The 27,360-nt window shown below is 34.4% G+C and overlaps 4 protein-coding genes across 11 annotated transcripts in view; 2 read left to right on the top strand and 2 right to left on the bottom strand.

Annotated features, from left to right (window-relative positions):
* Positions 1 to 18,928, top strand: part of LOC100635447 (Fanconi anemia group J protein homolog) — a 27,288-nt gene extending 8,360 nt beyond the window's left edge. Inside the window, exons 1-32 of one of the 8 annotated variants that reach the window (XM_019999159.1) lie at positions 1,511 to 1,632; positions 8,430 to 9,018; positions 9,070 to 9,170; positions 9,284 to 9,433; positions 9,699 to 9,853; positions 10,135 to 10,224; positions 11,117 to 11,219; positions 11,443 to 11,568; positions 11,711 to 11,806; positions 11,917 to 12,052; positions 12,265 to 12,317; positions 12,407 to 12,556; positions 12,684 to 12,724; positions 13,199 to 13,324; positions 13,388 to 13,430; positions 13,544 to 13,577; positions 13,637 to 13,686; positions 14,713 to 14,850; positions 14,939 to 15,007; positions 15,142 to 15,192; positions 15,282 to 15,353; positions 15,429 to 15,501; positions 15,553 to 15,645; positions 15,701 to 15,804; positions 15,874 to 15,909; positions 16,031 to 16,158; positions 16,251 to 16,439; positions 16,581 to 18,162; positions 18,208 to 18,274; positions 18,374 to 18,508; positions 18,620 to 18,744; positions 18,804 to 18,928. In XM_019999159.1, coding sequence (XP_019854718.1) covers positions 1,528 to 1,632; positions 8,430 to 9,018; positions 9,070 to 9,170; positions 9,284 to 9,433; positions 9,699 to 9,853; positions 10,135 to 10,224; positions 11,117 to 11,219; positions 11,443 to 11,568; positions 11,711 to 11,806; positions 11,917 to 12,052; positions 12,265 to 12,317; positions 12,407 to 12,556; positions 12,684 to 12,724; positions 13,199 to 13,324; positions 13,388 to 13,430; positions 13,544 to 13,577; positions 13,637 to 13,686; positions 14,713 to 14,850; positions 14,939 to 15,007; positions 15,142 to 15,192; positions 15,282 to 15,353; positions 15,429 to 15,501; positions 15,553 to 15,645; positions 15,701 to 15,804; positions 15,874 to 15,909; positions 16,031 to 16,158; positions 16,251 to 16,439; positions 16,581 to 18,162; positions 18,208 to 18,274; positions 18,374 to 18,508; positions 18,620 to 18,744; positions 18,804 to 18,863 — 5,070 coding nt within the window. In that variant the 5' untranslated portion in view covers positions 1,511 to 1,527 and the 3' untranslated portion in view covers positions 18,864 to 18,928. The other 7 variants (XM_019999162.1, XM_019999158.1, XM_019999160.1 and 4 more) reach the window with 7 other exon arrangements.
* On the bottom strand, positions 6,130 to 8,048 carry LOC109583723 (uncharacterized). The gene is made up of 7 exons (XM_019999167.1): positions 7,791 to 8,048; positions 7,342 to 7,692; positions 7,120 to 7,293; positions 6,782 to 7,075; positions 6,688 to 6,738; positions 6,472 to 6,634; positions 6,130 to 6,426 (listed from the first exon to the last, which is right to left on the bottom strand). Exons 1-7 carry the CDS (start codon positions 8,029 to 8,031, stop codon positions 6,183 to 6,185), a joined length of 1,518 nt encoding a protein of 505 aa, XP_019854726.1. The 5' UTR covers positions 8,032 to 8,048; the 3' UTR covers positions 6,130 to 6,182.
* Positions 18,929 to 18,941: 13 nt separating the features above from the next.
* Positions 18,942 to 22,440, top strand: LOC105313532 (uncharacterized). The gene is made up of 15 exons (XM_019999165.1): positions 18,942 to 19,072; positions 19,133 to 19,279; positions 19,420 to 19,545; positions 19,596 to 19,748; positions 19,852 to 19,977; positions 20,111 to 20,254; positions 20,326 to 20,445; positions 20,529 to 20,660; positions 20,721 to 20,800; positions 20,907 to 20,961; positions 21,019 to 21,147; positions 21,612 to 21,746; positions 21,830 to 21,958; positions 22,052 to 22,180; positions 22,232 to 22,440. The coding sequence occupies exons 1-15, from the start codon at positions 18,988 to 18,990 to the stop codon at positions 22,354 to 22,356; spliced, it is 1,815 nt and encodes a 604-aa protein (XP_019854724.1). The 5' UTR covers positions 18,942 to 18,987; the 3' UTR covers positions 22,357 to 22,440.
* A 538-nt stretch (positions 22,441 to 22,978) lies between these two features.
* On the bottom strand, positions 22,979 to 27,354 carry LOC109583727 (uncharacterized). The gene is made up of 3 exons (XM_019999172.1): positions 26,955 to 27,354; positions 25,708 to 26,832; positions 22,979 to 25,469 (listed from the first exon to the last, which is right to left on the bottom strand). Exons 1-3 carry the CDS (start codon positions 27,286 to 27,288, stop codon positions 23,206 to 23,208), a joined length of 3,723 nt encoding a protein of 1,240 aa, XP_019854731.1. The 5' UTR covers positions 27,289 to 27,354; the 3' UTR covers positions 22,979 to 23,205.
* Positions 27,355 to 27,360: the final 6 nt, after the last annotated feature.

Below are 27,360 nucleotides of genomic sequence, written 5' to 3'. Positions count from 1 at the left end.
TAGTGAAAGCAAAAGAGCAACAGGGCAGATAAAACAATAAAGCAAAGCCTCATCTTTCATTAATATGAGAGGAATTGCTCCACAATCTTCTTCGTTTTAAAGATATGATAGCCCAAACTTTCATACCTTGTGAGTTTAGACGAGGCTCTCTTCTCCCGAAGTAGCGGCCAGAGTCTTTTAACATTAGGGACTAGATAGCAGTTTGTATGCAACAAATAGAGCCTAACAAATGTATGCTAAACTGTTTAAAAGTCGAGAAAAACTAAAGCTTTCTTCACCACTTAGGGCCATGTGCCACCATTTACTGTGTGTGCGGGTGGAGCATGGCTTGATTGAGCCACACCTTCATTGCAGCCACACCTTTACATTGCTGCAGCTAGCAGCAGTGCAGCAAATATGCTGGAGCTCTTTGTCTAAAAAAACAAAAAATTCTCTGTCTGTCTCAAAACATTCACTAAGTTTTAATAAATCTAGTACATGCTGAAGCTTCTTCTTTGTCTCAAAACTTTCACCAATTATTTTCTCTTAATTTATTGAAACTGTTACATACAGATTGTGTCGAGGGTACGCACTTTAGTGCTCTCGTTCATTCATTCTGTGTGCTCTCTTTTGTCTTTGAGAATGTATATCTTTATAATTGCGCACTCTATATCTGTGAGAGCTTCTCTTCTGTGAGGAAAAGTCTTGCTTTACTGCCTTGAGATGTTTAGAGAGCAGCTCTAGCTAGTAGAAGCTTTTTATCTCATGAGAAAATGCCCAGCAATAGCGGTAGTACTCTGGAGGTAAATGAGACTCTTTTCCAGTAGATCAAGACTAGTTATTGTTTTAATATGTGTGGCACTCTTTAAATCTTTCTTGTTGGTGAGTTATAGCTTCTTGAATTTCAACCCGAGTGAATTGTAGGTAGTCTAAAGGTCCTAAACTCTCTCAAATCACTCAATTTACATCTAGGCAACAGTATTTGTGCCATTATAATGTCATATAGCACTTATAAGAAGAGAAAAATCTGAAACTTCTTGTTGCAGCTAGGGTTGCTGCCATCAAACAATAATTATTAATTAATGGTTGATGATGTCATGCCACACCTCCAATTTGGGAGTAGCTGGATTAGCTTGCATGCTGCTACTTCTGCAGGTAGTCTGGTAGATCTATCCAAGCTAGCTGCTATTCTTCAGGAGTACACTTGTTTTATATATATGCAATTTGCATGTTAAAGTTCTTTTAATTTTGATAATCAAACAGCTATAGGGGTGAGGCCACGCACCGTAGGTGTCTCGTTAAAACAAATCTGTACAACTGTATTGCTGTATTCTGGATCATATCTGATGGCTCCCCTAGTACATGTTCCTTCAGCAAATCTAACTGCTACACAAAATACGCTAACAAAGACCAGGTAGTTGAACATCATAAAAATTTACTGTGTCTGTTATAGCCAAGTCTGTTTGTGCAAACATGACATGCTGCAAATGCATGCAAAATAGAATCACCACACCCATTTTGGGCGGTCACGTCACGTGTATTTATAAAATGGAGGCTCCTAAGGAGGTTAGGAATGATCTGTATCCAATATCTGGCATTCCTGTACGCTTCCCATGCAAACCCTATCCCACTCAACTCCAGATGATGTCTAAAGTAAATTGATATTAACTTTTAAATACAGTGTAAAGCTAATATGGGTAGGAAAGTGAAAAAATTGTAATTTTAACCCTTTTCATATGTTTATATGTAATGTTATGTCAAGAGTAAATAATGGGGGTTATGTTCATCTTTCATTTCGCTTATTCTCTTTTCTCCTTAACTTTCTTTTCTCTTTCTCTCTCGTTTCTCTTCTCTCTCAAATTATTCAAGCTCTTAATAAAAGTGACAATGCTTTATTGGAGAGTCCAACAGGTAGTGGGAAGAGTCTTGCTTTGCTCTGCTCCACAATAGCATGGCAGAAACACAGCTATGAATCCAAACTCACCTCATCCAATGAACCCAAACAACCCTCATCCACTGAACCCAATACTAACAATACAACCACCTCATGTAACAGTTCTATACTACCTAATGCTGGGGATGAAAATGGAGGAGGGACACTCTGTCAGTGTACATGTCATACTGATATTAAGAAGACTCAAGTTCAATCTACCACTAATACATGTCAACCAATCAATGAGACTATTAACTCTTCACTAGTGACTGATGTTCCTCCTAATACCATTATACCAGATACTACAGCACCACCTGCTAATCCTCTTACTAATACTGGTTCTATTGCTACTGGTCCTGATCTAACTAAAGCTAATGTAATTGATCCAATTACTACTACTGGAGCTAATGTAACTGATTCTGTTGCTACTGATACTTTTGCTACTACTGGTCCTGTTGGTGATACTTCATGTACTGTTCAGTGCAATACAGCTGCTACTTGCCACGATAATACTACTGCTACTAGTAATAATGGTATGAGTAACTGTTTGTTATTAATTGTTATTATTTTCATCGTTATTAAAGATAAAGATGATAATCTACAAGATGATGGTGATGATGATGACAACGATGACTTCAAACCATGCAAGAAACGATTCCGTCCTCTAATCACAAACAAGAAAGCAAAAGTACCAACATAATAACACATTCATACGGTGTACACTCACAATCAATATAAAATTTACTATTATGAATTCAGTGCATGTAGATTTTACATTGTGTTCATTTGTTTTATGTAGACCAAGAGGTTCAAGGGTGTGGCAAAGGGTGTGGTTTATGATGATATAGACGAATCCACTTGCGATTCACAACTCACTCCTAATGAACATGGCCACCCGACATGGAGGATGGTCTCTGTAAAAGAAGAACAAGACAACAAAGAGAAAGAGGCTTGTTAACTGATTTAAGAGCTCATCATGTTGTGTGTACATTATGTGGTTGTCAGCTTTCCTTTACTCTTTACTATCGTAAACATGTACATTTAAAAATAGTGTGAATTTGTAAAACAACAAAACATTCACATTCACATATACATGTATATGTACTCACATGCAACAAGCTTATAATATCACATGATATGTATTTTTATGCTTATAGGTGCAACCTGTTTCTATTGTACCAGATCCTCAACCATCAGCTCCTCCCCTTCCCCTCCCCCTTTCCTCCTCATGTCAGTCGTGTGGTTGTAATCCTAATAAGGATATTGATAGTCTTATGTTAATGGATATCCCTCAACAACCAGTCACACACAAGTACATGTCATATATTTAATATCAGGCATTTTTATAAATTTACATGAACCATTATGTTTAAAGGTCATAAATGTATCATTGATCATCACTTATGTATAAAAAATACATGTTGTTTATGAATATGTTTATGTTCACATATTAGCAGGTACATGTACTTGGAGCTTTTGTGTACATGTATATCAGAAACAGTCTTTATTAAAGTACTGAAATTGAATGGGTCTCCATTACATGTTGTATTGTGTTGTTGTGTTATTATGAACAATAGGCCTATGAGGATATTTTATGGGACCAGAACTCACAAACAGATCACACAGATAACACATGAACTGGCAAGGACTGCTTACTCAAACACACCGTAAGAAAATGTATTTTTTAATTTTGATTTTGATTTTAGTTAGATGTTATGCCTAAACTGCTTATTGTCAGTAATGGTATATGTACATGTACATGTATGTACATGTACATGTTTTCCTTTTTGAGATGTTATTGTTATTGTCTGATTGCTGCTATTCTTGTGATTATCGAAGGCAGTCGGGAAGTAAACACATCAACAAAGGAAGCCTCTTGTTTGCTTTAGGAGTTAACATAATCAAAAAGACTGGAGTATTGTTTGTGTTTCAACTGTCAGCCATTTATGTACATATAGTACATTATATCATTTACGTACATGCTGGACGTCTCAATGTATTTTAGTTGTTTTTTAATTATGGAAAAACAACCTCTCAATGTAACCTCTGTATTGCCTTTATTGTAAACATGTCTATTGTGAGAAATATTCGTTATCTTCTATCTTCTTTTTCTCTTCCCCCTCTCTCTCTTCTATTCTATTAGTATGGTCATATTGGCCAGTCGTGATCATACCTGTATACACCCTCAGGTATCAACCTCAAGGAACAAGAAAGAGGAATGCAAGGCACTCATAGACTACAAATATGTAGGAACATACTAACACACTCACCATTAGCACTGTGATGTACACATTACACTTATAAAATGAATGTACATACATGTGTATATGTACAGTATAATTGATGAAAGAGGTACATGTACATGTACATGTACACATAAACTTATGTGTTCCACTTTCACTAATATGAAAAATGTTTTGTTCAATGCATGTCCAGTATGTTGGTTCATGTTCATATGTTATAGGGAGCATCCTGTGCATTTTATCATAAAGTCCAGCAGAAGTTAGGTAGTCAGTATAAACTGAGAGAAAATGGGATCACAACTGCTTGGGACATTGAAGATCTAGTGACTCTAGGGAGGAAGATTAAGGTCAGGGTAGTGAGGGTACATACGTGTATACATTGATTGTTATTTCTTTCTGTCCCTTTGGTTGTTTTTCATTTGTAAATGTGATTTTTTCTCTCATTTTTCTAAATTTTAATTTTATTTTTTTCTGTCTTGACTTCTTTCCTTTGTTTAGACTTGTCCCTATTATTCTACTAGAGCACTTTTTGAAGAAGCCGAAATTATTTTTTGTCCTTATAATTATTTAATTGATCCTTTAATTAGAGAACAGGTTAGAAGAGAGAGGAAGAGAAGAATAAAGAAGGCCTGAAAGAGAGAGCTTAATGTTATTATAATTATATTTATATTTATTCTGTTTTTTGTTGTTTTTGTTGCTGTAGATGATGATTAGGCTGGAAGACAGTATACTGATATTTGATGAGGCTCACAACATGGAGGATGCTGCAAGAGAAGCTGCCAGTCTAACTGTTAATAGTAATCAACTCAAAGAAGTTGAAGAAGAAATTGATAAAATAAGTAAAGATTGATTTACACTACAGGCATTCATATTACCCTGAGCCCTATGTATAAACTGTTGATACAATACAAAGATATAGAAATCAATGGTTATTGTATCAGGTTCTAAGCATGTGTAGTATTAGCTAATCTTAAAGTTAATTCTCAGATTTGCATCAATCAATGCTTTATAATGACTATACACTTAATATTTTCTCTCTCTTTCTTTACAGTGGAGTTTTTGCCCCCAGAAATTCAAAACAGCTATCGGATTGTTTATACTTATGTAAGTAAGATTGTGTGTTCATGTACATGTATACTGCTGTTATGTTTACTTTCATTCGTTTATTTTGGTGTTGGTGTTTTTGTCCTTTTGCAGGTAGTTAACATTTCACAGTGGATGGCCACTCAGTCGGAGAAATTAACAATAAGGAAGTTTGAGGAAAGCTGCAGTGTTTGGAACGGAAACGATTTCCTGCCATTTCTGAAAGGAATCGGGATCACCATTGAATCGCATTCAATGATAATGGTAAGGAATTAGTAATGTATACACAAGTAGTATACTAGTATCTAATGTATTATATATACTAGTACATGCATGTGTACATGTATGTATCATAAATGGATGTTTTTATTTATTTCTTTTTTATTTTTGTAGCATCATGTTAGGACAATTATTGATGATACGTTTGAGCAAGAGTAAGTGAAGTATTGTACATATACATGTACATGTACTAATATTGATGTCCTTATGCTATGTAGAAAGTTTGAGCTAATTCCAACTATTTTTACAATGTATCTCAAGTACATGTACATATTGTACTTTTGACTTCCTCACTATTCATAATGTATATGTACATATACATGTACATATACATGTACATGTATAAGTATATGTTTTGTTTTATTTATTGTAGGAGTAAGGAGGATAAGCGTCCCCCACCTCCAAAGTTACCCGTTGGTATCGTCCACATTATTGATAGTTTATTCATAATTATGGGATACCTTTTCAAGCAGTCCAAAAAGTACTTAAATGATTACAGGTGATCGTTGTAGCCATTAGATTAGATATTGTTATTTATTTATTTATTTTTGTTGTTGATTAGGATTGCTTTGAAGAAGGCAATGTCTATTCAACCTCAGAAGAAGGTATATATTGTGTTCTATGATCAACCAATACAAATTGAGACATTATTTAATTGTTACATTTTAATCTGCTCTCTCTTTTTCTCTAAAAATTTTTGAATAAACTGGATCATCATTAACAGTCATTATATTCACATCAACAGGACTCTCATAATCATTAGCAGTAGGAATTGCAGGATCCCTCCCATTGGAAAATGGCTCAAATTGATTTTGTGACAGTTCAGAATAAATTCCAATATTCTGAGTCTGACCTCTTGACTGATAAACGGTGGATGTGACATTTACATTATCACTTTGTAGTGATGACCTTTATAAGTAATACCATAATATGAAATAAAGTATTTGATTGTACCTTTTGTTGGGTTTAAATTGTTTGTCTTTACTTCTTGTAATGACAATTTTGATGATCAATAATAAGATAATAACAAACACTGCACTGATAATGATACCAATAAATATTCCACCAATCCATGAGATAGCTCCATTTGATGATGATGATGCCACAGTAGCAGTAGCTGTAATAAAATACACAATAATGAGACCTTTAATTTTATGCTCTTTAAGTTACCAGCAGGAATAGATGATGTTGTAGAAGTGCTAGAGCCAGCTTCTTGCAATCCTGCAAATAAGAATATATTTAAAGTTAAAATTACAAAGCTAACCTTTTGTTACATTAATGCATGTTGAGTCAGTCTCCATATAAGGGAATACAGCAGACACACAGCATGTGTACACAGTATTGGCTAATAAACCAATCAGTGTTGCACTGTTGTTCTTTGTCAGCAGGTTTAGTTCACTTTTGATATTCAAGTGCAGTTGAGGATTAACAGTCACATTATGCTTACAGTAAACACTGAAATTGGACAGATTATTAGCATCATCAGTATATTCCCAATGTAATATAATATCTGACTGTTGGCTATTGACAGTAAGATTCAAAGGGGGACCAGGCAAATCTATAGATAGAATAATAAAATTGATAATTATAATCTAATTTTACTTTTGCACATAACACCAGCAACAGCTTTAATAAAAGGATTTATACAGGTGTATGAGGGAATCAACCGGTCTGAATCTGAACAGTTAAAAAGAAACTTTTCATTCCCATGACATTCAAAGTTAGCAGGTAATACTGAAATATTTGCAGGTACTGAAACATTATCTGCCATAGCTTCTATAGAATTGCATTTGATTTCATTAGTAATATTGAGTATATTTATACCTATTACATTTTTTCCTAGTTGTCTACATACAACTTGTGCTTGAGTAGAGGACCATGTTGTACTACATAATGCATGCCACTCTCCATTTACACAGAGCAATACAGCATTAGTATCAAGTAATTGTATTTGTCCATTTTGACAGACTGAGGTATTGATACAATTACTAGCAGCAGCATAATAGTTGGCATGGTCGCTATAAGTATAACAGGACTGATGGTGAGATCCTAGCTCAACAACTTGCAGCGTACAATCTAGAAGGTTTTGTTGTACAATTGGTTTATTCAAGCAACGAAGATCTCGTATAAAAAGAGGTGTAGGAACAGGATTCACTTTTGATACCTGAGTGGTCCCTACATCACATCATAATTATTACTACTTATTCACTACCTAATAATAAGCTTGCTATCACTTAAAATTAAAAATTAATCAAGTATACTTCTATACATACCAGTATCAGAGTGTTTAGCATATCCCATTTGTTGGCAAATGACATTAGATATTCTTTTTCTTTGACTTTCATCATTGCTTGCACAAATATATCCCCATCTATTATTAAAACAAATCTGTACAACTGTATTGCTGTATTCTGGATCATATCTGACGGCTCCTGTAGTACATGTTCCTTCAGCAACTCCAACTCCAACTGCTACCAAAACTATGCTGACGAATACCAAGTAGTTGAACATCATGAAAATTTACTGCATCCTTGTTACAGCCAAGTTTATAAATTTGTAAACATGCCGAAATGCAAAAATTAAAATAGAATAAAACAACACGCCCATTTGGGCGGTCACGTGTTTAATAAAATGGAGGCTCCTAACCCTAAGGAGGTTAGGAATGATTTGTATCCAATATCTGGCGTTCCTGTACGCTTTCCATGCAAACCCTATCCCACTCAACTTCAGATGATGTCTAAAGTAAATTAACACTGACTTTTAAATTGTAAAGTTAATATGAGTAGGAAAGTGAAAAAGTTGTAATTTTAACCCTTTTCGAATGTTTTGTTTGTAATCTTATGTTCATCTTTCCTTTCACTTACTCTCTTTTCTCCTTGACTTTCTTCTCTCTCTTTTCTCTTCTCTCTCAGATTATTCAAGCTCTTAATAAAAGTGACAATGCTTTATTGGAGAGTCCAACAGGTAGTGGGAAGAGTCTTGCTTTGCTCTGCTCCACAATAGCATGGCAGAAACACAACTATGAATCCAAACTCACCTCATCCAATGAACCCAAACAACCCTCATCCACTGAACCCAATACTAACAATACAACCACCTCATGTAACAGTTCTATACTACCTAATGCTGGGGATGAAAATGGAGGAGGGACACTCTGTCAGTGTACATGTCATACTGATATTAAGAAGACTCAAGTTCAATCTACCACTAATACATGTCAACCAATCAATGAGACTATTAACTCTTCACTAGTGACTGATGTTCCTCCTAATACCATTATACCAGATACTACAGCACCAGCTATTAATCCTCTTACTAATACTGGTTCTATTGCTACTGGTCCTGATGTAACCGAGGCTAATGTAACTGATCCAATTACTACTACTAAAGTTAATGTAACTGATTCCATTGCTACTGGTCCTGTTGGTGATACTTCATGTACTGTTCAGTGCAATACAGCTGCTACTTGCCAAGATAATACTACTGCTACTAGTAATAATGGTATGAGTCACTGTTTATTATTAATTGTTATTATTTTCATCGTTATTAAAGATAAAGATGATAATCTACAAGATGATGGTGATGATGATGACAATGACTTCAAACCATGCAAGAAACGATTCCGTCCTCTAATCACAAACAAGAAAGCAAAAGTACCAACATAATAACACATTCATACGGTGTACACTCACAATCAATACATAGAATTTACTATTATGAATTCAGTGCATGTAGACTTTACATTGTGTTCATTTGTTTTATGTAGACCAAGAGGTTCAAGGGTGTGGCAAAGGGTGTGGTTTATGATGATATAGACGAATCCACTTGCGATTCACAACTCACTCCCAATGAACATGGCCACCCGACATGGAGGATGGTCTCTGTAAAAGAAGAACAAGACAACAAAGAGAAAGAGGTACAATGTACATTTACCCTCAACACCTGCCACTCTTTCTTTATTCTTATTTACTGATTTAAGAGCTCATCGTGTTGTGTGTACATTATGTGGTTGTCAGCTTTCCTTTATTCTTTACCATCATAAACATGTACATGTAAAAATAGTGTGAATTTGTAAAACAACAAAACATTCACATTCACATATACATGTATATGTACTCACATGCAACAAGCGTACAAATTACAATTTCCATGATCATAAGTATATGTATTTATGTTTATAGATGCAACCTGTTTCTATTGTACCAGATCCTCAACCATCAGCTCCTCCTCTTCCCCTCCCCCTTTCCTCCTCATGTCAGTCGTGTGGTTGTATTCCTAATAAGGATATTGATGGTCTTATGTTAATGGATATCCCTCAACAACCAGTCATACACAAGTATACTTGTTATATATTTTAATAATATGAGGCATTTTATATACATGTACATGAACCATTATGTTTAAAGGTCATAAATGTATCATCCATCATCATTAATGTATAAAACAATACATGTTGTTTATACATACATGTACATGTATGTTTATGTTCACAGAAGCAGGTACATGTACTTGGAGCTTTTGTGTACATGTATATCAGAAACAGTCTTTATTAAAGTACTGAAATTGAATGGGTGTCCATTGCATGTTGTATTGTGTTGTTGTTATTATGGACAATAGGCCTATGAGGATATTTTATGGGACCAGAACTCACAAACAGATCACACAGATAACACATGAACTAGCAAGGACTGCTTACTCAAACACACCGTAAGAAAATGTATTTTTTAATTTTGATTTTGATTTTAGTTACACGTTGTGCCTAAACTGCTTATTGTCAGTAGTGGTACATGTACATGTACATGTACATGTACATACATGTACATGTACATGTATGTACATGTGCTTGTTTTCCTTTTTGAGATGTTATTGTTATTGTCTGATTATTGCTATTCTTGTGATTATCGAAGGCAGTGGTAGGAAGTAAACACATCAACAAAGGAAGCCTCTTGTTTGCTTAGTAGCTATCATAATCAAAAAGACTGCGAGTATTGTTTGTGTTTCAACTGTCACAGCCATTTATGTGCATGTAGTAGATTATATCATTTACGTACATGCTGGACGTCTGAACGTATTTTAGTTGTTTTTAACGACCTGGGGGCGAAGCCCCCAGGTCGTTCCTATAATTGAATTCACCCTCGCGCTATCTATATATATATATATATTTGTATGTCCACATTTACATTTCTTCTATACATGTTGTATTGGAGAAATAACAAGCCTTAGCAACCACCCGCCCACGCTCCTTTACGTGAGTGGGTGTGGTCACGGCAAACAAAATGGCGGCTTACACATGGGACAAAGTTAAGAGCTTTCTAACAGCAAGAGAACATAGAGATACTGTCTAAAAACTTCTCTAGAAGCATTATAAGGTAGAGAGAACCTCTATAAGTCTTAATAGTGACCAAGTTGTACTTGCAAGGTGGTGAAATCAATTATAGGAATACTTTTTACCCTGTTACGCTTGTTTAATTATGGAAAAACAACATCTCAATGTAACCTCTGTATTGTCTTTATTGTAAACATGTCTATTGTAAGAAATATTCATTATCTTCCTTCTTCTTTTTTCCTTTCCCCCTCTCTCTCTCTCCTATTCTATTAGTATGGTCATATTAGCCAGTCGTGATCATACCTGTATACATCCCCAGGTATCAACCTCAAGGAACAAGAAGGAGGAATGCAAGGCACTCATAGACTACAAATACGTAGGAACATAGAAACACACACTCACCATTAGCACTGTGATGTACACAATACTCATTACACTTATAATATGAATGTACATATATGTACAGTATAATTGATGAAAGAGAAGGTGTACATGTGCATATATACACAAACTTACTGTATGTGTTCCGCTTTCACTAATATGCAAAATGTTTTGTTCAATGCATGTCCAGTATGTTGGTTCATGTTCATATGTTATAGGGAGCATCCTGTGCATTTTATCATAAAGTCCAGCAGAAGTTAGGTAGTCAGTATAAACTGAGAGAAAACGGGATCACAACTGCTTGGGACATTGAAGACCTAGTGACTCTAGGGAGGAAGATTAAGGTCAGTGAACATACATGTATACATTGATTGTTATTTCTTTCTGTCTCTTTGGTTTTTTTTCATTTGTAATTGTATTTTTTTCTCTCGTTTTTCTAAATTTTAATTTTATTTTTATGTGTCTTGAATTCTTTCCTTTGTTTAGACTTGTCCCTATTATTCAAGTAGAGCACTTTTCGAAGAAGCCGAAATAATTTTTTGTCCTTACAATTATTTAATTGATCCTTTAATTAGAGAACAGGTTAGAAGAGAGAGGAAGAGAGAGAATAAAGAAGACCTGAAAGAGAGAGCTTAATGTTATTATAATTATTTTTATATTTATTCTGTTTTTTGTTGTTTTTGTTGCTGTAGATGATGATTAGACTAGAAGACAGTATACTGATATTTGATGAGGCTCACAACATGGAGGATGCTGCAAGAGAAGCTGCCAGTCTAACTGTTAATAGTAATCAACTCAAAGAAGTTGAAGAAGAAATTGATAAAATAAGTAAAGATTGATTTACACTACAGGCATTCATATTACCCTAAGCCCTATGTATAAACTGTTGATACAATACAAAGATATAGAGTTCAATGGTTATTGTATCTGGTTCCAAGCATGTGCAGTATAAGCTAATCTTAAAGTTAATTCTCAGATTTGCATCAATCGATGCTTTATAATGACTATACACTTAATATTTTCTCTCTCTTTCTTTACAGTGGAGTTTTTGTCCCCAGAAATTCAAAACAGCTATCGGATTGTTTATACTTATGTAAGATTGTGTGTTCATGTACATGTATACTGCTGCTATGTTTACTTTCATTCGTCTATTTTGGTGTTGGTGTTTTTGTCCTTTTGCAGGTTGTTAACATTTCACAGTGGATGGCCACTCAGTCGGAGAAATTAACAATAAGGAAATTTGAGGAAAGCTGCAGCGTTTGGAACGGAAACGATTTCCTGCCATTTCTGAAAGGAATCGGTATCACCATTGATACACATTCAATGATAATGGTAAGGAACTAGTAATGTATACAAGCAGTATACTAGTATGTAATGTATTATATATACTAGTACATGCATGTGTACATGTATGTGTCATAAATGGATGTTTTTATTTATTTCTTTTTTATTTTTGTAGCATCATGTTAGGACAATTATTGATGATACGTTTGAGCAAGAGTAAGTGAAGTGTTGTACATACTGTATAGCTTGATATTTTCGTGAGTCGATATTTTCGTGCTTTTCTCCTAGTGGGGCAATTTGTGGTTTAATTTTCATGGTTGACAGTTTACATAGCCTGTAACGGGATGGTACTTCAATGATTTTGTGGGTTTAAATTTTGTGGGCAGCCCATAACCGCGAAAATCACGAATTTACATTCCACGAAAATTTCAAGCTATACGGTATACATGTACATGTACTAATATTGATGTCCTTATGCTATGTAAAAAGTTTGAGCTAATTCCAACTACTTTTACAATGTATCTCAAGTACATGTACATATTGTACTTTAGACTTCCTTACTATTCATAATGTATATGTACATATATATATACATGTACATGTACATGTATATATATATATATATATATATATATATATATATATATATATATATATATATAAGTACATGTTTTGTTTTATTTGCTATAGGAGTAAGGAGGATAAGCGACCCCCACCTCCAAAGTTACCCGTTGGTATCGTCCACATTATTGATAGTTTATTCATAATTATGGGATACCTTTTCAAGCAGTCCAAAAAGTACTTAAATGATTACAGGTGATCGTTGTAGCCATTAGATTAGATATTGTTATTTATTTATTTATTTTTGTTGTTGATTAGGATTGCTTTGAAGAAGGCAATGTCTATTCAACCTCAGAAGAAGGTAAATATTATGTTTTATGATCAATCAATACGAATAGAGACATTATAATAATATAATATAATGATTATTACATTTTAATCTACTCCTCTCTCTTTTTCTCTTTTTGTCTTCAGCTTGGTGGTTGGAGAGGAAGATCAAACACTCACGGTAAATAATATGACATGTATTATAATATTATTATTTTATTATTTTTATGCATTAATTAGAAAAGGTTTTGCTCATTTCTCTTCACTTTTGGTGCCTCAACCCAGCAGTGGTAAGTGGCATTCAACTCAACAACTCAACATTGTGTAATATTTACATGTACATACCAAGGTCTCCCTATAAGTTGCTAAAAAAACCTGGTGAAAGACTCTGTACTATAGCCCATGGTTTTTCCAAAAAATGGCTCTGAAATGACCCCCAATTTTTATTACATTTTCTGCTACATATTGATGTACTTATGCTATGTAGAAAGTTTGAGCCAATTCCGACTTCAATTTTTCAAGTTATGACCACTTTTTAAAAACTCCAAATTTCGGAAAAATACCCTGTACTATAGCCCATGGTTTTTTCCAAAAAATGGCTCCGATATCACCCCCCAATTTTTATTACATTTCCTGATACATATTGATGTACTTATGCTACGTAGAAAGTCTGAGCCAATTCTGACTTCAATTTTTTGAGTTATGACCATTTTTTAAAAACTGCAAATTTCTGAAAAATACCCTGTACTATAGCCCATGGTTTTTTCCAAAAAATGGCTCCGAAATCACCCCCAATTTTTATTACATTTCCTGATACATATTGATGTACTTATGCTACGTAGAAAGTTTGAGCCAATTCCGACTTCAATTTTTCGAGTTATGACCATTTTTTTAAAACTGCAAATTTCGGAAAATTACCCTGTACTATAGCCCATGGTTTTTTCCAAAAAATGGCTCTGAAATTACCCCCAATTTTTATTACATTTTCCGATACATATTGATGCCCTTATGCTACATAGAAAGTTTGAGCCGATTCCGACTTCAATTTTTCAAGTTATGACCACTTTTTAAAAACTCCAAATTTCTGAAAAATACCCTGTACTATAGCCCATGGTTTTTCCCAAAAAATGGCTCTGAAATGACCCCCAATTTTTATTACATTTTCCGATACATATTGATGTATTTATGCTACGTAGAAAGTTTGAGCAGATTCCAACTTCAATTTTTAAAGTTATGACCATTAAAAAAAACTTGAATTGAAAATGCTACAGTATACTGGGTGTATTTATAACTAATACAATCGTACATTACTGCAGGCATTTTCTGAGCTTCAAGTGGCTCATTCTATTATCCTTACCAGTGGTACACTCTCACCAATGAGCTCCTTTTCCTCTGAGCTAGGGGTCATATTTCCAATACAGTTAGAAGCTAATCATGTTGTAGCACAGTCTCAGGTCAGTTATTGCTTCATGGATTTAATTTATAGCTATTTTTCTATACTTCAAAATACTTGCTATTTCTATTTTATTTATTTTTTACTAGACATGGGTGTCTACTTTATCTCATGGCCCTAGTTCTCAACCTCTTAATGCAAGCTATCAGTTTGCTGATGTAAGCAAATCTAATAATATTTTGTATTAATGAGCTATTGTGTAGTGTAGTGAGTGTGCCTATTTTAATTTTTGTGTGCTGCCTATGTTTATCTATGTACATTTGGAAGGTTCCTTTCTATATTATTATTGTAGACTTTTGAGTTTCAGGATGAGATTGGTAATGCTATTCTTGAAGTTTGTAAAGTAAGTGACATCTCTGATATACAAATGATAGTTTGTGTCTTTGTACCTTTTCTATTGTCTCATTCTATTTCTCTGTCTTTTATCTGTAGGTTGTCCCTTTTGGTGTCTTATGCTTTGTGTCTTCTTATAAATTATTGGAGAAATTAACCAGCAGATGGCAGGTACAAGTAGTACTATAATAATAATAATAATAATAATAATAATAATAATAATTATTATTATTATTTATATTGTAGGATACTGGTACATGGTTCCAGATTCTCAAGAAGAAGCATATTGTCTGTGAGCCAAGAGCTGCTGATAAAGCAGGTACAATAAAACCATTAAATTGTAACAAAAATCATTTTTACTATTTTTTAGACTTTGAGATAGTCATGTCACAGTTTTACACTCGCGTACAAACAGCAGTTGAAAGAGCCAGATCAGGAGAAGATACTAATGTTGACGATGAAGGTTCTAAATTTTAAAAAAATTAAATCTATTTTTGTGTCGTGTGCTATTATTTTAGATTCAGAGTCTGTGCAAGATGGGGCCCTCTTCTTTGCTGTCTGCAGAGGAAAAGTCAGTGAGGGATTGGATTTTGCTGATAACAATGCCAGAGCTGTCATTACTGTAAGCCCTCACCCCATTGCATTACTCTAAATTCTAATACCTTGATTACTTTAACTTCTACTTTTATAGATTGGCATCCCTTTTCCAAACGTTAAAGATGAACAAGTAATTTTTTTAAAAACTTCTATCAAGCACTGAATCACCATTACTTTTAATTCACTTTAAATCAATCATACATGTAGCTACTAGCAAGTAATAACACAGATCTTATCAGTTGTATTGTTAGGTTGGCTTGAAGAGAGAGTACAATAATTCCCATTCCTATCACAGAGGATTGCTATCAGGCAGTGAGTGGTATGAGATACAAGCATATAGAGCTCTCAATCAAGCACTGGGACGCTGCATTAGACACAAGTGAATACACACACACACTTTTGTAACTTCTTCATTCACAAAGAATAACTTTAAATTAAAATACCGGGTACTATTTTTAATTTCTTTCTTAGGAAGGATTGGGGTGCTCTTATTCTAATTGATGAGCGGTTCAGTAAAAGTGCTAGGTATGTGAAAGGTTTATCAAAATGGGTCCGCCAGCGTGTCGGTCATCACTCTGTCTTTACTGATGCCATGAGCTCACTCAATGAGTTTGTGTCAATGCACTTGCAGAAAGATGAAGAGGAAGTTTTAAGTCAAATGTAAGTTATAATATTTAATGATGTTAATAGAGCTAAACCTTAATGTTTCAAAACGCTTAAATTATTACAAAATTAAAAGTGCAATGCCAGAACTTTTTTCTACACTTTATATCATAAGCTTCAATTCTAAATTTATTCTAGTGAACTTAAGAAGCAGGATTCTTCTTCCCTTCTCAATGACACTACTCTTCCTTATAACTCATCCTTGCTATCCAGTGCTACTACACCTGTCAAGCTACAGCCAAATCTCTCTTCAGACTCCATATCCTCTCTTGATCAATCTTCAACTCCCTTTCTTCCGCATCTCTCCTCCTCACCTTCTGTGCTATCTAATTCACCATTAAATGCTCAGTCTCCATCTGTTAGTACTAAATTATTCTCACCTTCATCTCATGCTATGCAATCTCCTACTACTCCTTCTCCGCTTTCTAATTCTCGATCTATTAATATACCTCTACATTCTGTAATGCCCCAACATCATCATCTAGTAGCTAATTTTAAAACTGCTTCTCCAGTAGCTAATCCTTTAATAACTGCTCCTGTAAAAGCTAATCCTTTAATAACTGCTTCTCCAGTAGCTAATCCTTTAATAACTGCTTCTACAGTAGCTAATCCTCCAGTAACTAATTCTTCAATACCTCCAGTAGCTTCTCTTCCTCAAGTAGCTACTCCTCAAATTCAATCTACTCAAGTTCAATCTACTCCTCAAATTCCATTTATTCAATCTCCACTGCCTAACTTAACTCTTCCTCAGTTACCATTATCTAATGCTATGCACCCATCACCACACACTATACCTCTTACTCCACAGTTACTGAAAGCTCTTGTGTCTCAGGTTGGCTCCAGGTTGATTACTACTGCCCCTCAGCTCCAGCCTATTTTAAGAGCTCAACTCTTAGCATTACAACAACAGGCTCTACAGCAACGACCTCCCAATCTCCAATCACTTAGAACAATCAGACCTGCAGTAAGTGCAGTTACTAATCCTACCATCACAATCACTTCAGCTAGCAAGCCTCATGCAACCTCCAATGCACAAATCACTTTGGTTCATAATTCAGGAACTCTTACACTTACTTCTAATCCTCATATTACTTCAGTTAGCTCTTCTATTGTTAGTCCACCAGTTACTCCACAGCAAACTCTTACTAATAATACTATGCCTAGTAGCAATACCAGTACAGTATCATCAACCATCAGTCCTAATGTAGGGAGTGTATTACCTCCTTCCACTAGTATTCCTCCTACTAATACCTCTCCTGTACTATTTGGTCAGAGTGCTAGTGTTCCTAGTGCAATGAACACATCAGATGATGTCATAGTTATTAATGATTCATTTGATGAGTTAGACAAGGAGAACAAGCTCACAGATTCACTTAAGGAAGGCAATGGATCACCTGCTGATAATAGCTCGCATAGATCCATCAATGAAAGTGATGGAATGAACTCTGAATCACCAGTAGAGCCAGCGGCAACTGCTGTTGACAAAGAACAGTCTCCAACTAATGGTGAAGAGTCAATGCTAACAGATAAACCTGAAAGTTCAGGCTTACCAAGTATTGTTAAAGATGAACCAGTATCAAGTGACAGTAGTAGTTGTGCTAAACAGGAGTCAAACACGTCAGCAGGTGATTCCAGAATGAGGAGGAGTAAACGTCCTGCTTCAAGGACTGGAAAGAGACCACTGGCAAAGAGAAGTAAAAAGAATAAGTCATCAAATAAGGTAAATGCTTCTTTCACATGATTATCTCTATTACTATTTTCATAGCAATACTCCTCACTGAAATGCCAATGTGGTGATGTACTGATGTATATAGAGGGTCCAGTAGCCCATTGTAAGATTTGTAGGATAGATCTATAAAGTGTAATCTTTATGTAGCACTTTAATATTTTTAGCAATGTGTACTTTATTGGTAATTTTTGGTTTTTATTAGCTCAAAAGACATTGCAAGAGCTATTGTCTGTCAGTGAGAGCATGTACAAGACGAGCAGTTTATCTTCATTGTTTCTACCAACTGATCCTGTCTATTTAGTACCATCAGATAACCTCACACCATCTATTGAAATATGTAAGCGATTCATATGTACATGCACTTTACTTCAAGTTAATTTTGAAATTATATTTATTATATTTCTGTGACTTGTTACTTGTAACTTTGATATTCTCACTGTTTTTTAAGATTCTTCTTCTCCATTGAATGCTGTCTGGGAAATGGCAACATGCTACTCAATATTACAGTGTAAGTGCGGCCAGACTGTTGGCATTCAGATCAATGCTTCTGATGAAGAGAATCTCATTGGACAAGTAAGTGACTTTTTTCTCATCTTAAGACTCATAATTTAATAGTTTGTTTTTTTTTGTAGGCTGTGTTCAATAGTAAAGTTGTATCTGCTACTGTTTCCACTGTGATTCCATGTTGTTAACTTTCTCATTTAATTATCATTTTTGGAATGTGAAAAAAATTTATCATTATCAACTTCATTATATCTGGGTGTGTCGGTTGGGTGGTGAACAATTATTAATTGAGCCTTGAGTTGGGTCATAAAAATGGATAGCAAAGTTATCAAGGATATTCTCTCTTCTGATGAAGAGCTGGTAAAGAAAGGACTAACAGAAATTCTCCTCTCAGATGGTGAGCCAGGCTTTGAATCTCCGTGAATACAAAAAGCTATTCAATTTCAATACAATACAGGGGCTGTTAATGGCATTGATGAAGAGAATGCTGAAGAACTTGGAGCCTTTTATAAGGAGCTATGCCAGGCATTAATGACTATCGTTGCCTCTCATTCTAACTTGATTTGTAGCATCTGTGAAACTGTTGCTCTACTAGCAAGAACTGGTAAGGAAGTGTAAATCATTGTGAGAACTTGCTTTACATATGCATACATTAATATAGTACAGAGATCTACTTTATGGTTTACTCTCAAAATTTGTATTTTCGTACTATGATATATTGTACTTATTATTTTTTTATTGTAGCTCAATTTAAAGAAATTGCTGCATCAGCTAATCTGGCGTCGTTACTTTGTCCTTCTCTATCCAGTCCTGATAGATCAACACAGATTCAAACTTTACGAGCTATAGGCAACCTCTGCTTCGATGAAGGCATGTACACAACATGAGTATCTCTCCCCATTTTACTTGTTTCTATACAGATACAGTTAGAGAGCAATGTGCCAGTCAGGATGCACACACAGTCCTCAGTGGTTTGTTAAAGGAGTGTGTATCATTGCAATCCGATACTGAAGTCAATATTAAGTATAAATCAGTTTTGTGTGGCTGCACATTGAATCTGTGCTGTAGCAATGGTAATTATCATCATGATATAATTATAACTTTTATAAATGTGCTTCAAATGCATGGAGTTGCTGGGCTCTGATAATCTTCTATTTATTGAATACTTATTTTTAGAGAAGTTGTCTGGATTGATGGTTGGTTTAGGCGTGATCCAATCCCTCTCATTACTAATATCTGACGAGAAGAATGAAGTTGTACTTAAAATGGCTTTACAAGCCCTTCATGTCATAATAGAAACAGGTAAGAATAATTGGAAAGTATACTGAAGATTTATAATCACTACTGAGTTTAAATGATATAAAGTGTTGAACTGTTGATACTAAGCAATTAATGTATCATTCTCCTTGATTATCATATTATTTTTTATTTGTAGATAGTTGTACAGTTAGTCATTTATGCAGCTCCTCATTATCCAGTTCATTGCAGTACATATTATCACTGCATTCAACTGGTATTGAAAATGATCTACTGGAGCAAGCACTGGAGCTCATTGAGACCTCAATAGAGCCTGATCAAAGTATGCGTGTCATTATAGTCAGAGTGTATGGGTGTTTTTACTATTAAATTATTTTACTTTTTTTGTTTTAGGTGATAGTTCCTGGAACGTTAAATTGGTGTCTAGTGATTGCTTTCATGAGCTGCTTTCTCTGATTGGGACTGAACTATCAGAAAAGATATTTAATATCATTGTACTACTCATCACATCAGGTTCCATATTTTTACTATAATATTTATAATAATTTATGTTTTATAGCTAGCAGTTTTATTTTGCTTTCTTTTTTGTTGCATAGATGAAGCAATGAAGATACTGTTTGTTAATGAAGAGTTATACAAAATACTAAAAGATCATTTACATAATGAAGGACTCTCTCCTAAGGTCCGAGCAGCGGCAATACTTGTCATTGCTAACATGGCAAGAACAGGTTAGGAAAGAGAGAGAGAGAGGTAAAAGGTGAGGAGCTTTTGTTGCTTCTGGTTTTCAGATAGTAATTGTGAGGAGTTAGTGAGAAGAGGTTTGCTGGTTGAACTAGCTAGTGTGGTGAAAGGAACTCCTACTGATGAGGTTAGTTATTGTTACATTCTTAATGATATCAAAATCAGTCACTGGTTAATTAGATAAAATGCATGTTTTAAAGACTGCAAATTTTAAATTTAACTTAACTATTTAGTCATTGACAGTATGGTTTTCAGTAATGAGTGCACTGAGGAACTTATCTCTACCTGGTAAGTCAGTGTGATCATGAAACAGTGTAGCACAATTGTCTATTAATTGTTATGCAGCTTCTAGTAAGGATGCCTTTCTAAAGGAAGGAGTTCTGGACACTGTTGTTAATGTACTCAATGCATCATCAGATGCTAATGTTTTAATAAAGGCCATTGGCTGCTTGAGATTACTGTCCAAGACTGAAGGTTTGATACATGCACTGGCATCATTATTATCAGATGTAAACTTTAAAAATTCATAAAAAATCTAAACTTGATCGTAATCAGCTCAAACTTCTAATACAATGTAACAACATGTATATGTATTAAGAAAAATTATAAAAGTGGAGAAATCTCTCCTTTTCAATTTTGATCAAATTTGGCCAAAATCACTGTACTATAGTACAGGGACTTTTGTCCGATTTTGGAGTAAATTTAAAAATTCATAAAAAATCCAATTTTGATCAGAATCAGTTCAAACTTTTTACACAACATAAAAACATCTATATGTATAAGGAAAAATTATAAAAATGAGGAATTCTCTCTTTGCAATTTTTGATGAAATACCATGGGCAATCATTACACTATTACCATTACTATTATCAAGAGTACTCTTGCTATTATTCAATTACTTTTCTGCACTTTTTTCATAATATATTACTTTTTAATAGATGTCTGTGTGCATCTCATTGAAACAAATCCTGTCTTTAGTCGTGTTCATGCTGTTTCTGAGATGTTCTCTTTTCCCCATATAAAGATAGAGGCCTCCAGACTCTGTGCTGCTATAATCAAGAACAGTCAATCAGGTGAGGGGATAACCCTGTGCATAAAAACAATTATTATTTTAGCACAATTGATGGATACTTAATACTATCTTTTTTTCCTTTAGACACTAGATTGAGGCTTTTGAGTGAAGAAAAGATTTATTCTTTATTATTGTACCTACTTGAAGCTGAATATACCATATTGAAGAATGAAGGACTTATTGCCTTAACGATTGCTGCCTCTTTTAACCTAAGTAAGAGTTTGTTGCGAGGAACATTAACTGAGTAATTTTGTCAGTTATTTCTTGTCACAATATAATTTTCATAAAAATACTTCATATTTTTAGGTGTTATGTTGAAATCAGTGACAAATGAGGATACAATAGAAAAAAATGTTAACATTTTAGAGCAAGAAGAGAGTATAGAGCTAAAGCAGAATTGTTTAACATTTCTCAAAGTATTATTGGATCAATCAAGTAATAAACAGTGTCATAAATAGTTAGTTGTTATATTTTTTTATTTTATAGATGATTTTGTGCAACTAGTAAAGTCAAGTGAGAAACTTGTAGCACTTTTAAATCAGCTATCAAGCTTAGAGAATGAGACGGTCAATGAACAAGTTAAATTAATTAAAGAAATTATTAAATGTTAGACAGGTATGCTTTTTATTATCATTAATTTGTGGCTATAACATTTTCAATTGTTGATGTATCTGTTGAAATTTTTTGAAGTACAAAATTTTGTTAAGAAATAATATAAAAGCAAATATAGCAGTTTAATAAGTAGCATCAGCGTTATAGTTAAAAATAGCAGCAGCCATTATATCAGCGTTTTCTCCTACTGTCTTGATTTCCTAGCAGTTGAAATCACTCCATCATTAGGATCAGTACTGGTTGATATAGACACAGTAGCTGTACCAACACCTTCAGCAGACACTTGTACAACTATATCATCAAGGAACCTCTTGGGATAACATGGGTCTCCGACCAGAGTCCTCTGCCTTCCATCACTATCAATTTGTATCATACGGTCTCTATTAGCTGTAGTATGGTCTTGAGTGACTTGTACGTACAATAGCACGTGCCAGCCCGTGATAAGCACTACACCAGGTGGCATGATTCAGCTCATGACATTGAGGGTTACCATTTCCCACACCAATAATCCTCCCAGGGCCACTAGTGACACTGAATGTTATATTGAGAGATGAGCTACTTAATAAAACTGAAGTGCATTTATTATTTTCTTTTGTAAAATAATTGTTTTATTATCAAAATACCATTGAAACTAAGGTCAACGATGAACTAAAAATACAAATTAAATTACAAAACTGACTAAATTAAGTTTGCATGTACATTTAATGTTAATGTATTTGTAATTTTATACGCATCATGCAGACACAAGATCTAAATTATGCATCTAACAAAAAGCAAATGAAGTTTATGTAATTAAGACAAAAAATCTTCAAAAGTTTTTTTGTATTGTAAATTTATTTTCATTTTTCTTATTTCTGTTGACTATCACTAAAAAATGCATAAATTTTTTTCCACTGGGATTTAATATCTTGTTTTTCGATTTCTTCAAAATCTTTAAATTTAGAAAGCTTATCCTGTAGACGAACTATATTGTAACTCTCCACACATTTCTGCCATCCAGGTCTTCTTTGTTGTAACTCAGACTTGATGAGTAGGTCAACATCAGTGGTTTGATTTGGGTAAAGAGATATTTCATTTAGTTGTTTCATGCAATCATGAACTTTACGTATATCAACCAAAAGTTCATGTAGTAGTTGCTGTAGCTCTCGCTCCATTGTTTCAATTGAAATCTGCAATTTATATTTTTTTGATTTAGCTTCATTGTATCGCTCCAGAAGTTCTTGAAGTGTTCTTGTCTCTTTCTCTTCATAAAATTCAAATCTATAACCATTATTGAAGTGCTTCCTCCAGCTGCATCTGCCAGGACATACCTTACAGCATGCATTGCTTTCACCTCCATCATCCATCGCAGGACATTTCCATAAGTCTTCATTATTAGAATATGGACAATCGCTATGACAAGTAGTGCTACAATTGATACAATTGGTGTCAAACTTGCCTAAAGGTAAATCAATCGTTTTTTGTTTTATGATAGCTACGACATATGTAAAATCTTGATTTGCCTTGATCGTTTCTTCTATGCTGCAAAGGATTTCTTCATATTCTTTTAGTTCAGCAACTTTAGAAAGCCCAACATTGATTTGGTGTTTAAAACCACAAACAATAGCTTCAAGTGTTTTGTGCTCTTCAAAAACTTGTTGTGTTAGTTGAAGACTAACAGAACTTGCCTGTTCAATCTGAATAAAAAACCTGGTGAAGCTAGCATGGCTCATGTGCCAAAAAATGCTAGCAAAATTTGACTTTTTTGGGTCAACAAAAAGTGCAGAATTATTGAATGAAAAGAAATCAGCATGAGGAATAGTAGCTTCCCTTACAGCTTCCATAACTGGAGGATCAAGACTATCAGCAAATGTGAGCATAAAAAAAAAGTTATTTTTGATGTCTTTCCCAAAAATTGAAAGAATAGTTTCAAAGAAAAAAATTTGATTTGGAGATAAATTTGCAAATGATGCTTGTATAACAAAACAAACAGCATGTAATTCATCAAAATAATCGGCAAAAAACCCTTGAATGAGCTTTCTGTAGATTTTATTTCTTTCTAGACCATGAGTATCATCACTAAATCCTGGTGTATTGATGATGGTTAAATTGCAATTAATTGGTGAGCATTCTTGCCAGTATAAGGTGCATGCAGTAATTTCCTGTGTCTGTGAGTATTCATCATCATGAATTAGCTTAAAGCGGAACTTGTGTTCAAGGGTTACACCAAGATAGTAGTTAACTATTCCATTGATTAGTGTTGTTTTGCCAGCTCCTGCAGCCCCAAAAAGCAACAATACTCTAGTTGGCTTATTTGAATTACTTGGCATACCAAACTCAATATTTCTGTATTTCTGCAGCTTGGCAGGCCTTGTTTTTAACTTATAAACTGTTGGTGGTGGCTGATGTGATGAGATGACATCAGAAGCAGCTATTATGTTTTGAAGGTTCAGATCAAGAAGCGACTTTGTTTTAACAGTATTACTTACTTCACTATATTCACTGTGGCCAAGCTTTGTTTCAGCACAAACTTTAAAGATGTGGCATGTTTCAGGCTTTAAGTCATTGATCATAAGAGTTGTTTCGTTTCCTTTTGTGATCTGGTACGCTGCCCAACTGTCACCTGATTCACTACAGTAGATAACTTTATAGTTGTCAATACTTGAGCCATATTTGGGTGCCTTCCATTGTAAGTGAACACTATTCTTGTGTTCTAAAATAGTAGCTTCAGGCTTCCCTACTGGTTGAGTAGGAGGATCGAACTGATGACCAACTGAAGTTCCAAATTCATAGTGCATTATAGTTGCTCCTGCACTGTCATCAGCTTCAGTGGAATGAGTGGAACCTGCAGTCACTATGAACATAACTTTTTTATTATCAATGTTTGCATTAACAAAACTGGTAAATTGCTTTGATTTGACACTTAAATCTCCAACTATAGAACTACTTTTAAACCATGGCTGCACGTGTGACTTGAAAGTAGATTGAGCTCTGTTGCATAAAAATGAAGACATATTCTGAAGAAAGTAATCATCATCTTTTACAACTTTAAACTCAAAACTAAGAACATGATCATAGCTTGCATTACTAAGAGCAGCTTGATAATCCCCAGCACCAAATACAAATTTAATTCCTATATGTGATATAATTAAAAACAGCTATATCTCATTAATGAGATTCATAAATGAAATATAACATATATAACATGCTGATATGGGTCGATACACTCTCCGCCTCGGATACTTTGAATTGATATCACCCTTGGGCCTTTGGCCCTTGGGTGATATCAATTCAAAGTATCCTCGGTCTCGGGATATCGATTCCCATATCGTCGTGTTATATATAACATATATATAATATCAATGACATACCTTGGGTTTTTTTCATTACATCCAAATATTCAATAATGACTTTGATTTCTTCTTCTTTGCTTGCTATCCATTGTTCTAGCGAGCCTGTGTTGAAAGGTGATTGGTGTATGTGCTCCAGCAGTGTGGCTAGCACTTGCTCTTCTTCCAATCCTCCTCGAATCAATGGTAATATTGCTGTCAGCCTTTTCATAAAGTCTGCCTTATGCTCTTTAATCATTTCCTGAAACCATAACGCTTGCTTATTCAAACTGCTAAACTTATCACAAACTTCAGTGTTGATGAGATCATGACTTCTGATTTCCAATTCGTTATAAACATCAATCGCTTTTTGCACTTGCATGACAAGACTGATACTAATTTCTTTCACCATATGTGCAGCTTTGCTTTCAAATTTACTTAAAGGGTACAACCAGAACTTCTTAGGAACAATAGTCCCTCTACTTATAAAACCCAATGGTAATTCCTTATATAATTTTACAACATCTTCAAAAGTATGGGGGCTGGTGTGTTGTAGGTCACCATAAAGCTTGCATCGTAACTTATTTGCCTCCTTTTTGTCTTGGTCATTTAATGCTGCATTTCCTTTAATTAGATCAATACCTGGAATTGCCTTGACTAAAACTTCCATCTTTTTATGTACATCACAATGATTCTCATTGCTCTGTACTTCTCTGTCAAAGATAAAAAATGCTTCTGCCCCATATAGCACACCTGTTACTACATGAGTTGCCATTTGCCTCTCAAAAACATCAAAATGCTGTATTTTTGATGTTGCTAACTGCTTCAATGCTAAATGCTGAAATTCTGAAGTATAATTGTACTCAAGAGTGACACGGTTGTCATTTCTAGAGGATTGTATATCATTGATATATTCTGCTGCTCCAGATATTTTCACCAAGCCGCTCAGCACACTCAATGATAAATTAGCTTCAACTCCAAGGTTAGACATTTTTTTAGAAATTTTATCTTCAGAAACAACTTGAAAGAAAGAGCTTGGTTGTGGTATTGAAGTGACAACAGCTTTAAGTGTTGCATTATCCCACAGTGTTATTTCTGGAATAAGACAATCACTGCGGCAGTCATAAAGCATACCCATTTGAACTGAACGACCAAGACTTGGTAGACCTATATATATATACACAAAAAGATAAGTTAAAAGGAAATTTTTGAGCATGATAATGATACAACATAATAAGCAATATATCTATCACTATAAAAATCAATACAAAAATTATTTTTACACTTACACAGAGTACCAGCCAAATTATTTTTTAGAGAAATTTTAATATCTTCAACGGTAAGTGTAACATCAATGCCACATTGCACACCAAGCCAGTGAAATACATCAGATGAACCAGCAAATAAAGTGGCCCTGAGTTTGTCATGCTCAGAAATTTCGAAACAAGAATACAATAGCTTGATAACAGAAAGGTGCCCATGTTTACTGGCTAGCAAGAGTGGCTGATCAATAACATGAATCTGATCTTTTAACTTTAGTAAAAGTTTGACTAGATCTGTGTATCCCATTTGACAAGCATAATCAAGTGCAGTATATCCAGAGTTATCTGAAATGGTTAACATCGATTTGCTTCTGCTGTAACAATAGCTCCACAATACTGTATTGACCAAACTGAGTTGCCACAATGAGTGCTG

Source organism: Amphimedon queenslandica, unplaced genomic scaffold (assembly GCF_000090795.2).
Source record: "Amphimedon queenslandica unplaced genomic scaffold, v1.1 AMPQUscaffold_13286, whole genome shotgun sequence".
NCBI lineage: Eukaryota > Metazoa > Porifera > Demospongiae > Haplosclerida > Niphatidae > Amphimedon > Amphimedon queenslandica.
Note: the sequence above shows the minus strand (reverse complement) of the source record. Positions and strands in the feature narration are given on the sequence as shown.